The sequence below is a fragment of the Accipiter gentilis genome, chromosome 13, assembly GCF_929443795.1.
Source record: "Accipiter gentilis chromosome 13, bAccGen1.1, whole genome shotgun sequence".
NCBI classification, from domain to species: Eukaryota; Metazoa; Chordata; class Aves; order Accipitriformes; family Accipitridae; genus Astur; species Astur gentilis.
Genome location: NC_064892.1, coordinates 1,139,969 through 1,153,721, shown reverse-complemented (window position 1 = coordinate 1,153,721; position 13,753 = coordinate 1,139,969). Strand labels below are relative to the sequence as shown.

At 41.4% G+C, this 13,753-nt stretch overlaps 1 protein-coding gene across 1 annotated transcript in view; it reads right to left on the bottom strand.

Moving 5' to 3' along the window:
* EFNB2 (ephrin B2) overlaps positions 1-13,753 on the bottom strand; it is a 43,201-nt gene that overhangs the window by 13,406 nt on the left and 16,042 nt on the right. The window contains exon 2 of the mRNA XM_049816004.1: positions 8,011-8,294. Coding sequence (XP_049671961.1) covers positions 8,011-8,294 — 284 coding nt within the window. The remainder of the gene's footprint in view (positions 1-8,010; positions 8,295-13,753) is intronic.

The following is a 13,753-nucleotide window of genomic DNA, read 5'->3' as shown; positions in this document are numbered from 1 at the left end:
AAGGGGTTTAGCTTCTTCAGAAATCATTACACAGGCACACCTCGGTTCTTTTTAAGAAACTCTGATGGGAGGGTATGTTAATCCTCCAGCGTTCGGAATTTTGAAAAGTCATAGCTAGAGAGGAGAACCGATACTTTTAATAGTTAGGTTCATTCAGATTTTAATACTTCGCTAGAGTCTCAATAGTGTAACGTTAGTAAGCCTTTTTTTTTTTTTTTTTTCCTTTTGCAACACAGATTATTTAATTAACACCTTGATTCTGCCACCAGATCTGCTGCAGCAGCCCCTGGATGGCAGCTGGACTCGAGTACCAGCACGGCCCCGGGGCCAAAAACCCACAAAGCAGCTGGGCAGAAACGGCGGCGGGGGTCCCGGTGGACACCGACCACAAGCCAGCGACGGGCCCTCACGGTGAAGGCGGCCACCGGCCACCGGTCCACGTTCAGCAGAGCACGGCCGAGGGAGGGAAGGGGATCCACGGGCTCCCCGGCACGCGACGGAGCCGGACTTACGGGACTTAGGCGAGTGGACACGGTCCCGGGCGACTGGCCGCAGCCCAGTCTGCTCCAGCAAGGGCTGGAGCCGGGACGGGATGATCTCCAGGGGCGCCGTCCCAAGGCAGCCATTCCGTGATTCCGCCCTCAACCGCGCCGCTGTGGTCGAGCGCGTTTACGTGCTAACGTGGAATCCTTGAAGAAACAGATCCCCCTCGGCTGCCCCGGCAGGATTTGGAGTCAGACCTCTGCTTCTCTCGCAGCAGCTCGGCGAGCGCACAAAAGACTAGTCTGCTGCTGCGGTTTAGTCATTTTTGCTGTCTTTATCTAGCGAATGGAAAACAGATGAATCGTGCTAACAAAGATCCGAACATGCTTTTTAAAACCAGCCTTATCAGCTTAATATGGACTCTTCTCCAAGAACTGCTAAGACTACCTTAAGCCTAATCCTGCTTTTACTCACAGAAATATCTGCATCATTTCCTTGAGACTGAAAAAAAGCAACTGGAAGACTGCCTACTAGGGCTTAGTTTTACAGTCTGATTTATCAGAAATAAATCCTGAAATAATCATCCTCTGAAGTTTCCAGGATTGACTAAAGTCAGGAAAGAGAGTCTGGACTGACATTTAACCCTGTTTTTCAACCATTTCAACCCTGTGTTTTAGCTAATGCAGGTCTCTGGCAAAAGTACGTATTTCCCTCCGATCCAGCTGTGTGAAGACTTTAATGAGGCAAACAAAGTATTTAAATTTCACTAAAGCCTTTATAAACACTTAGGCAGTTCCTGGTCTTTTATTTTAGGACATGATATGTAACAGATATAATAAAAGCACCTGTATAAAATAAAGAGGACATAAATGCTTATCACCGAACTTAGGTACAAATCAAAAGCCAAATGTGTTCCACTATGCTAGTGCACTTCTAAGCTTCAGTTTAGACAGGTACTTTCCTCACCGCATGGCATGTCTCCCCAATACACACTCTCCTGATTTAAACAGTTACTCATACCCTGCATATAAAGCATAAAATACACACTCAACACAACCTTCTTCTGGATGTAGTCCTATTAAGGATGTATATGTAAATCTAAGAACATATACAACGTGTAGAAGATCAGGGTTTAAGCTGGTTTTTGCAAAGCACTTCAAGTGACCCTTATTGTTGAGATGTATTCTATATATATAAAGACTTCTAAGTGAGAATACTGTATCTTTCTTTGTGAATGTACCGTATTTTCAGTATTTATAAATTGTTTATGAGGAACTAAAAAAAAGAGGAAAATAAATAGTGACTAAAAATATTAAACAGCTTCCTATGAATTTTTAAAACCTGTTTAATTCCTAAGTATTTCCTGAATAATTCTTTCTTCCAGTCTGAATAATTATTCTTCATTTTTATCTGATTCCATATCTATCTGGAATACCTGGGGGGGTGTGGGGGAGGATAAATGTATTTTTTCACAAGATGCCATCAATTAACAAACTGAGCCTTCCAATCTGTCATTTCCTTCCCTTAGGAATAGAGAAATAATAAAAGATTTCCTGCTGAACTATCTCTGTCTACTTTAAAGGAGATAAACGGTCGGTATTGCCTAGGTAATGGCACCAAATATGAACAAAGTCCATCAATCTAAAATAGCCTTATTCCCTTACAAGACCTGTGTGGTCTGGGACAAAACCCCAAAGGACCATGACTCCATTAATCCTGTAGGTCTTAGACTCTGTTAGAAATCTGAAGCTGCACAGACTGATTTTTTTCTCCAATAATATTATTTGTATGAGCTGTATTTATATTTAATTCAACAAGAGCTAAGTGGTATTGCTGATATATCGCTTAAAAGACTCTCAGCAAAGTCAAAGACTGACCTCTGGATATCATTTTGCACTAAGAAGAAATCATTTATCTAATTGTCTGAGGCAGGAGGAGGAGAAAGGAAAGAAAAAAATGTGATCTTTCTACAACTGGAATCGGGGCGGCTATTATCACATAGGCTTTCATCAACACCGCCACCACCACCAAAAAATAAAGAACAATAGATTCCTGGACCACAGAGTCTTTAACAAAAAAGCACGAAAAATGTCTTTGTTGCAAAAGAAATGGAATTGAAATTCTGATACGGTTTTTGTCCCTTTTTTGGCTAGTTTGGAATTAACCTCCAAACAAAGGAAAACCTACTGTTTGCCTTCGGGTAGCTCTCACTAGGTGTTCGGGAGGTTGCAGGGGGCTGCGGACTGAAACTTGCCCGAGAGAGGTGTCAGAATGCCCAGCCAGCCAGATCAACCAGCGCTTAAACTGTTTGGTCAGAATACTAAAATAACATTTTAATGTAAATCTATTTGGCCACGCAAAGAGATTTATTCTTCCCAGCTGGGCCGTATTTCAGGGCACAATCTATACTGTCCTTTAATGTGTTCTTCCTCAGACAGTTATTGCCCTTTAATTGTAACAGAATGACAAAGTGAAAACATAAAAAGCCTTGTGATTTTTTCAAACCCAGCTAATGCTAAAGTTTCAGAATGACTGTTTCAATTTTAAAAGCCACAGTACCATTAAAGCAGTTATCCAAAATGTAGCGCTACTAGCCAGTATAAACCTTTAAATCAGCCAGGGATCAAATATATATATGTATATATTTTATTTTTTTTAATTTAAGCCAGAGGCCAATTACGTAAGTGGGTCACTTGAAAAAAGTTGACAAAAAAACATTTAAGGGAAGCTGTGTACTCCGTTTTGCCAATGTCAAAGCCAATGAGCATCGTTAGCTTGGCGAGCTTGGCTAACGAGGTCGCAGGCAGAGCGCGCGTTTGCGAGGAACCTTTCCTCGGACCACCCTGTGGCCTCTCCCCGAGCCTCAAGCCATTCCTTCGCAAATTTTGAACAGGCGAAGACTTCATCGCAGGCGACTTATCTTTTAACGCTGATGATGCCAGCTCGTAATCTTTGCTTTACTTACGCAAAAGAAGAGCCGAAGAGAGCAGGGGACATGCTCGCTGGGCCACGCGATCTCCGGAGCGCGAGGGCGGCTGGAAGGCGAGCGGCACTGCTCCCTTCCCTCCGGCGCAGCTCCCCGCAGGCTTCGCATGCCCAGGGGACCGCCGCGCTCTCCATGCCCTCTGACCGGGGGCCAAATTTGTCGGGAAGGGCTGAGGGCAACTCCTGTTCACCCAAAGTAAACAACTCTGGCGTACCGTATACGCTTGCGCCATGCTAACACTTCTCCCTGCCGTACGAGAAATGCTGCGTCCGAGAGAGGTGCTGCAGCACGCACTTACACCACCACCCAAGTACGTGCAGATCAGTCCCCTAGTACCGAGAAGACGCTCGTTGCTCCTTCCGAGCCATCCACGACAGCAGAAAATTATACTTCATTCCCTCACCATCCAAAGACACACAAAGACTTTTTAATGCAAACATCAGAGTTGCAAATCTGCACACCCTTCCTCTGCTTAACTTTGCCCTTCGCGAAGATATTTATGTTGTTGGGCATGATGTATCTTCCTTCATGCATCTGATTAAGGATTTCCTTAGAGACTCACGATATGTTAGCTAAATGGTCGCATATTTTAGGATAATCTAACTTTAATACTTCTGAGATCTCGAGTACATTTGACCTTCTCCAGTTCTGCTGAAAAGAAATCAGGTAACTGTAGGAAAATGAATCTATTAATTTCCCAGTAACCAAAAATTGATGATGGCAAAGAAAAGAAAAGCAAGGACACTCTGTTACATCATTTATTCACTTTCACAATACCATCAGTATCATCTTACCAAGTACTGCTGTTCACAGAATTAACTCTTTCGACCCTGACACTCATATTGAGGAATATCTTGCCAAGAAGTGGATTAGATTATTTTTGGATTAAAGAACCATTAAACGTATCAGAAACCCATCTACATTTTTACTTTTTTAAAAAAATGTGAATTGTGGAGTGAGAAAAGTTGCTTCTTTTATATGCTTAGACCGAGGGAGTATTGAGTAGAAAAGATCTCTTTCTGCTACACCTATCACAAATACACCTGGATGATATAAAAATTATGGCTTGAAGAATTCCTGTACAATCACATTTCCCTAAAAGTACACAGGGTTCAGGAAGCTGCTTCACCCTGTGTTACAACTCCTCATCCCAAAATGACTAACCCCCTAATCTGAATAGAGATTTTACTGTTTAATACGGCTCCACAAACCACACACTATTACCTCAGGAAAACAAACTGTGTTTTCAAACAATGGCAAGTTGATAAAGGTACATGACAATGCACTAAACACTTAAAGGACTGACAACAGCTTGCCAGCATAAACAGCGTGAGATTAGGCTGCAGATGCAGCCATAGCAAGCACTGCAAAGATGCTGGGCTCAGTAAACTCTTGCATCAGATTTGTCTGATGCCCCTTAGTCGAGGGAATACAAGATCCTAAAATACTTCAAAATCAAAAGCTGGCACACAAAATGCATCATTGCTTTCACTTCACAGCACTCCCAACTCGCAAAAAAGGCCCTTAATAAATTAAGACAAAACTCAAAACTCCTGAACAAATAGAAAAGAAAGAAAGAAAGAAAGAAAGAAAGAGAAAGAAAGAAAGAAAGAAAGAAAGAAAGAAAGAAAGAAAGAAAGAAAGAAAGAAAGAAAGGAAGGAAGGAAGGAAGGAAGGAAGGAAGGAAGGAAGGAAGGAAGGAAGGAAGGAAGGAAGGAAGGAAGGAAGAAAGGAAGGAAGGAAGAAAGAAAGGAAGGAAGGAAGAAAGGAAGGAAGGAAGGAAAAGAAAAGAAGAGAAGAGAAAGAGCGAGCAGTATTGGTGGGAGACCCAGTGCATTCCCCTTTGGGGCCCGAGCACACCTGTTAAATTACAGGTCTGGGAATAGGGATGTATGCAAATGATTTGCGGCCTGATTTGCGTACATGATTAAGATGTATTATATTACTTATAAAAATGACAGTAAAGGCCCTGACTACCAGAACTTGCATCTGACAAGGCTGTGTCGGGTCATGAGCTTTTGAACACAAACTGTTAAAATCCTATCTAGCTCCGGTATCGCTGTAAAATGGTGTCCTAGCTGAGCCCTGGCCTAGTTTTCTACCCCTCTTAGTGTTTCTGAGACCGACATCACTGAGTTCATTGTTTTCTCCCTGAATGATAGAAAAGCGAGAATTTTAGCTTCAGGATGGCTGGGTTTTCAGGGTTGGGGTTTTTTTTTTGTCCAACCTATTAAAATGTACGGGTACCCCCGCTGCAGCTCGGTTAGTATGCTAGCAATATAGTGATAAATTAGCCATTTGTTTATGCCAGAATGAGCAGGGAAAGTAATATCCTAAGGCACTCCACTATTACTGCAAGGCCAGTGTGATTTTTGAGGCATTAGGCTGAAGGCTGAGCAAGTTCTTTCAACCAAACGATACTGTAATCTTCCAGGAAATGCAACGTCTATTATGTCTTATTGCTATAATGAAACAATTATACAAAACTAATGAAAATGAGACATATTTAATAATTCTCTGGGTAAATCCATGACATAGATGTGACAGAACTGACTGGGTATCAGAAAGCTCCATTTGTGCCCATAATTTTCAGGTAATAATTGTAACAGTGCCATTTGTTCCACTACAGCTGGTCTGCTGTGGATGTTTTTAAAAGCAGCATTAAAGACTGAACATATTTCATCATTAAAGCCAACTATTTGAGTGTGGTCATTTTACGCTACACATTTTCACTGGAGTTACAGACAACTGTCTCTCAACATCTAAACTTGCAGCTTTTACCCCAGTAAATCTCACTGGAATTCAGCAGGAAGTTCGTCAAAGTTAAATGCTGTGTAAGTGGGATCAGGTTTTTATATACCCCCGACTAAACAGAGAAAGAGCCTATATTAACTGATCTTTTTGTCAAACCTGAAAATCCAAAGAATGCTATTTTATATCTCCCACAACTGTTATTTAGTAATTTCTACACTTAATATTTAATACAGTGAATTCTTAGTTTCTGTGACATACAACCTGTTTTACAGAGTGTGTACCATTATGGATGTAACTGGGAAGGGAGCGTTAATTTGTATTAAATGCCATTTCCATTTTAAAAGTACTTGCTCAGAGCACTTGTAAAATTACCAATAATTTTAATTAAGAAATTAAGAAATATTTAGAGTGGCAGACTTTACATGAAATAGTTATCAGCCCTCCAGTTTTCAAGCAGGTGGCAGAAATCTGTTTGGGGACAAACTTTAGCATGGCCTGTTGCAATAGGACAGGAGGTAATGGGTTTAAACTAAAAGAGCATAGATTTAGACTAGGCATTAGGAAGACATTTTTTAAGATCAGGGTGGTGAAACACCAGCACAGGTTGCCCAGAGAGGTGGTCGATGCCCCATCCCCGGAACATTCCAGGTCAGGTTGGACAGGGCTCTGAGCAACTTGATCGAGTTGGAGATGTCCCTGCCCATGGCAGGGTGGGTTGGACTAAATGATCTTTAAAGGTCCCTTCCAACCCAAACCATTCTATGATTCTAAGAAATAAGACACACCAGTACCTAACTTCCTCATAACTGCAGAAAAGCCAATGCATGGTATTTGTCCGTCTCCTACTAACTGGTGATCCTTGCTCAAGACTTCAAAAGTCCCCATGGGGCCAAACGAGATCCACAGACCATAGTATTACAATGACAAAACCTAAACGAATGTAAATTGTTGTTGCACTGCTGAGGTCTCAGCTTATGCTAACTCCTGATTCACATCATTAACTTTACACATCATAACTAATTTGAATCACTAAACACAGCGGTTACCTCCAGACTCGCTTTCAGCCATAAACGCCTGATCAGACTAAAACTCGCACAACGTTTATATTGTTGGACACGGGCCTGTATCACCCACATTCTTTTTAGAAGTCCAGGACCATGAAAAAGGAGGAAATTCATGACCATCCCAGTCTAGGTTTTGCCCAAGAACACTCCTAGCTACTGTCTGGACACAGTAGGTATGTATCGCAGCTAGGCATGCTCAACTAGAGCCCACCAGTAATCCTCATGGGGAAATTGTACTGTTAAAGTTGGCACCGAAAAGGTGTTTCCTGCGAGAATCCCTGGACCGCTTAAAGCAACGGCCAGCCACCTCCGGTAGAACACCTCAGCTCGGAACGGCGGGCCACCCCACCGCTCCTCCTGGTGTAAGACCACCCGAGGGCAAGGCCAGTCACACGGCACACTGCCAGGGCTGCGAGCAGGAGACATCATGGTTGAGCTGCATGCAACTTTCGGTGTGAATACAGGAGACCATATTGTGCGCAAAAGGAGAAGACCTTTATGGGCACAGAAATACAATCTAATTTGGTTGACACAAACCAAGGACCAAGGAGACAGAAGCCCCATGGAAGTCAACAACAATGTCAAAAATATGCTGGCAAGAAAATATTTTCAGAGAAAAAAATACGAACCCATTCATATTCTTTGTTTGCTTATAATGTACAAGGCAACATATGAACGAACAATTACATTTAAAAGAATGAACAATTGAAATTTTGAACTTACATATGACGTAATAATCTTTGTTCTTCTGAAATTCCAGGCCCCAGAGATTAGGACTGAACTCTTGAAACTTGATGGTAAACTTAACATCTTGATCTGGCTTGGCACAGTTGAGTAGAGGTGTATTGTCCTTTTTAATAGCACAGCTATCTGCTTGGTCTTTATCAACCATGTAGACCTTATAATATTCATACTGGCCAACAGTTTTAGAGTCCACTTTTGGGCATATAATATCCAGTTTGTCTCCTATCTGTGGATATAGTACCAATCCTTGTCCGGGAAGGAATCTAAACCAGGAAAACAGGAGAAAAAAGAGAGAGGGAGAGGGAAAAACAAAAAAAGGAAAATGTGAGACACTTGATAAAATCCCATCCAGAAAAGTGGCAATTGCAGTGGACAGAAAGGAACAAACACACAGTTTCCAAAACCAAAATCACACACTGAGCAAACCAGATCTTAATAGTTTGGGCCTGACTCAATTTAGTATCAACAAGATGTTTATTTAGATCTTCGAAATTACAGATGGATTGAGTCTTATGGTCCTTTCCCTGGTTTGGGGAACTCAGGTAGGTTTTACATCTCTGGCAGGCACTGCCGCTTCTTCCACATTTGGCCATTTACAGCAGCTAGTACAACCTCTGGTGGGCTACTATCCTGTGTTTCTGCTTTGGTAACATTTCTACTATTCTTGCACGTATTTTGCTAATTTTGGACATGGGAGAACGACAAGAATAATCTTTCAAACCCCCTGAGCGGCCACATGGGAAAGGAAACAACTTAGACTTTAAGAGTTCACAACCTATTAAGATGCTGATTGATATTACTAGTACAACACAAAGGAACATCAGTCACTCACCAGGATCATGCTTACAGACCTGGGCTGGACAGAGATCTACCTGACCCAAGGACCACACATGCTTCTGATAAAACACGCCTCCAAGACAGTGTGACTGCTACACTACAATGATTTCTTCTCTTCATAAACTCCACCATTACCGTAATTATTTTAGCGTTTTAAATTTCTTGTGCTACAAGTGAAACATGGGTGTGCTTCTGCCACTTTAGTGTAGATGAAGACTTCTTACACAAACTGGCAGTGACCTTTAATGTTTGGGGTTAGACTCAATATTGTATCTTTCCTACTACTATTAATTAATAGGCAAACTTCACCACTTCTCCAGGAAAGAAAAATATAAATAATTACTTATAGTATTGATTCATCCACAAAATGAGGAGCTTTGTTCTCACAAGGACGAAAGCCACAGCAGGTTGGTTTGTTTCTTTCTCCGTACGATGTATTTGTTCCAATTAAGGCCAAGAAGTGCGTGTTTTAGAACTACAGCCAATGACACAACATCCTTGAATGCACAGACCTAAAAGACTGACTTTCTTTCCTCTTTCTCCTGCCTGCCAGCCTTTTCCAAAGATCTTCCTTAATGGAGAATCGGCCTGAAAAACCAACTGAAACAATTGCCGCCTAATGAACACCCTTCTCCAAGTGCTAGCATTTAAACAGCACACATAGTAAATCTAGCTTATTCACAGGCAGCCTTCCTGGAAACTCTAAATTAGAGTATTAAGGCCCAAGAAGAACAAAGCTGTCGGCATCGGTGACCTCCAGCCTCTGGCTTGGCTAAAGGAGCCCACCAGCATATAGTAGTGCTGGGGGAGAACTTGCTAAATTAGAGAAAAGGATGATGTGACGCCCCAAATTTCAAATCCATCATTTACAACTGCTTGCTCCCACACAAGGCAAGTTCATCATCTGTGCTAACTGAGCGGGATTATTTTCACTCACAAAACCTGTGTAAGAATTGTATTTGTTGGGAAGCAACATGTAGGAGGACAAATACACGTAATTACAGATTTAGGGAAAAAGAACAATGAAAAGTTATGGCAAGAAAAGGGACCGTTGATGTATAAATCACTGCGCTCTTTTGTGTTGTGCAGTGTAATTTCCAGACTACAGAAGCGAGCCCTGGCCGTGGCTGTTCAGACCGAGACGCGCTGAAGACAGGGCCAAGCCGTGCCTCCTCCTCCAGTTTTGGGAGACACCGAAGGAATGCAGTGACCACCACCTCCCAAAAGCCAAAAGGGTGAAACAAATGGAAAGGTGGAAACGCATCCTCCGTGGAGCCAGCACCCTGGTGAGGGAAGACGGCGGGGAACCCAGCTCTGCAAACATTCCCAAGGGAGCAGCACGGATCCGGACTTGGGCTCTCCTCAGGGATCGACTCCAACCGGGCAAAGGCAAAAGGACAGAGTTTCTGAGCTGATCTCCATCACCTGCGACTGACTCTACCGCCTTATCTGACCACAGCCCCATTTTGCTTCGCTGCTGTGTGGTGGTGGTGTACCAGAAAGAAGAGAATTACTCGGATTCCCCCATCCGCATGCCAGGACAAAGGCCAGTCATGCTGTGACCCCACCGCTGCAAATATTTCTTCTTGCTAGTAATTCTTCTTCACGTAATGGGAATGTGTAACATGAAACACGTGACATTTCAGAGCACCGGATCTTCGCTTTTAATCAATTTAGATTCCCATGCATAATAAATATGAAATTCATGTGGTCAGAAACATGCACCTGTCTGTCATTATCAATAATATGACCTAAATGCTGCCCTGAAAAACAAAACCCCACCGACTCTAATTTTAGATTTTGCGTACATCTAGGTGTGCGTAATGAATCAGCAGTAGTACACGCTCTCCGAGTGCCAACAGGGAGGGTGTGCCAGGCCACCCTCGGAAACGGCTACCGGACAGACAGCACCCCGTGTGCCCTGGGGAAGCAGCCAGGAATTGCCCCATGAAAGGTAGAGGACAGAACCACCCCCAACAGACAGCTAAAACACATTTTACAGGAGCTTTAAACCGACGCACTCGTTGTTAGACTTTATGGCAGGGGAATATTCTCGCTATGGCTCTGAAGTCTGTACGGTTTGAGAACTGAACTCGGTAAATCTCCTTCCACTTGAGGGTCTGAACTTGTAGGATCTAAGGCTGGTGGGATTAGGAAAGAAAAAAAAGGCTGAAAATGAAAGGATTAATCTAAGAACTTGATTGTATTGAAATTTTTTCCACAGTTTGCAGTTTTGATCGTGACCTTTGCGAGAAAGATATTTTTCCAATTTACTTTCCTGATTTTCTTACAACAATAAAGCACAAATGTGGATGGAGAGAATAAAAAAGTTTCACCTCATGCATTTCAGTTCGACCACAAAACTTACAGTGGCCTATGAGTAGTAGGCATGATGATTATCCCTGCATTAGTATAGTACTTTTGCTATTGTATTTTCATGAAGAATTTAAATAAGTCATTTGCTGGGTACTAAGCATTTTCTGAAGGTATTTATTAAATGTCAGGAGGATTACGACTACTGTTTTATGATCCTATTTTTGAAAACCTTATACGTGGGGGGGGGGGGGGGGGGGGAAGGACAATGTACATTCAGCCTTGGTAGAGGTTAACAAAAACTTCGGGATTACTTCTGAATCTTTATTTCTGCAAGTGCTGAGGTAGCCTTAAGCATTCTGAGGTAGCATCAACACGAAATGTTTGCAGGATGGCATCTGTAAAAATAAAGTTAATGAACTGGCTTTTAAAGTCTGATCAGAACGTGCCTTCAACTAATTGGATGATTTTTTTTTTTTCCCCAAACAGAAATATAATAAAGACAGAGCAAGAGGTTTTCAGAACCCTATGACTGATCCTGAGGAAGCTGCTTTACTCCAGCAGTCGCTTGGGACAGTGACGTGCTCTTTGAGCAGTTGGGATAGAGACAGCACTGGAACAATTTCTTTCTATAAAAAGCTAACCTTCTAACTGTCTGCTTTTCAGCTCTCAATGTTCTTTACTGAGAAACCTACATCCCAATACAGGCCCCTGTACCCCAACTTCAGAAACTTAGGAGAAAAGCTTAGCGAGTTTCCCGACTCATTTCTGTCGGCAGCCAGATATAGTCATGCTAAAGCATTTGAAGAATCTTGCTCGCAATTAATAACCTAGTGCTTACCATGAGAAAGCACAGAAAAGTATATTAAGTACAGTAAAAACTGTACGATGAAATTAGTGTGTTTTCTGTCTTGCACTTTTGGATACAGAGGGCATTTTTTACTGTCAGCCCAAAACTGGTGTATTGCGGGTGACATTTGACATCTGTACAAAGCCCATGGATGTGAATCCCTCCCCCACGTCCAACTAGTCAGGCCGCTTATCAAATAACAGCAACATGCAGAGTTTCCAAACCTTTTTAAAAATAAGTACTATATTAGACCAAAAAGTCACAAGACACAAACAGAAAATAGGAACAGAGCAGTCCGTTCCCCACTCCCACCAATGTTACAGTAATTTTCTGTACCGCACTTATTTTAAAGCCCAGCAGTTCCTGGCACTAATGTACCCTTACCGTTCAAAGTCCTGGTGAAGTTAAATTTGATTTTGAAATTTTACCAAAAATAAAATTTATATTATGCACAGTTTCCAACTAATTTCTTAAGAATCTACTTCTTGTTTAGAGAAAGTTAGCACATTCAACCATATTAAATTATAAAGGGGTTTTCCTTAATGATAACCACTCAAACCTGCCTAATTTCATTGTAGTACATTCTCAAAAAAAATTAGAACTTTACCTGTCAGCACTTTTTCACTGGAAATATCTACTATTCCTTACTACACAGACATTTCTGAAACTGTAAGACTATTGACAGTTAAAATTCTTAGAGAAATAAATTCTTAAAGAGATTTTGTTAATCAGTATTGACTGATGTAACAAATGTGTTGTCATGCTTTTCCCAACTTGTAAAACTATATATATACACATACTATAAATATATATGTGCACTCTCAGCTTTAACTATATCCTAGTAATTATAAAATAAATGCAATTTTAGAAAGCATGTTAGTACTCGTTGCTAGTCTTGTCTATTTAACTGGGGAAACAATGCCAAATTTCTGTGCTTTAATACCTTACCTGAACTAATTGTTGTAAGCAGTTAGCTTTAAATTAATGTAAAAAAAAATAACCCTAAAAATGCGAACAATCAAGACGCTTCTTAAAATGCAGCCTGAAACCTTCTGCTGGGGAATCCTACCCACTTAACTTTATGAAGTTTAACTACCAGCCTGACTATAAAGTTATTCATTGAAAAGTTTTATTAAGGAAATGTCATGAATGCTAATAACACAGTACGTTAGCCCGTTACTTGTACAAGTGCAAACCGAAACAGAATACAGAATAGCATTCCACATGCAAGTCCTTACTGTTTAAAAAGAATAGTTATTAAACTGTGTATGTATTCATCATCTGGCTTTTGAGAAAATAACAACTTTCATATTTTAAATATCATTTTGTCCACAGGAGAAATATTTGAGCAAGGCAGAAGTCCTACCAGCTTGATGCAAAGCAGAAGTCCTACCAGCTTGATGCAAAGCAAATAAAAGTTCCAAGAAAAGGTCCTAGTGATTTCAGTGAAGTAGCAGTGTGCTAATCACAGCCTGCTGAACCAGATGAAAACCAGTTTACCGATTCCCAAAGACTCTGAACTGCCTAAAATCCAAAAACATAGACCAGAGCTCTCTGTCAGAGTCCTTTGATCCATACAGAGCCTTCACATTAGTTTCTGTCATACTCAACATCATATACAAAGATATGCCATGTGGATATAAGGTATACACCCAGCTGTAAACCCAAAATGCTTTTTTTGCAGAAGCAGTGATTTTATAGGACTGATCTCACTCCAGTTTA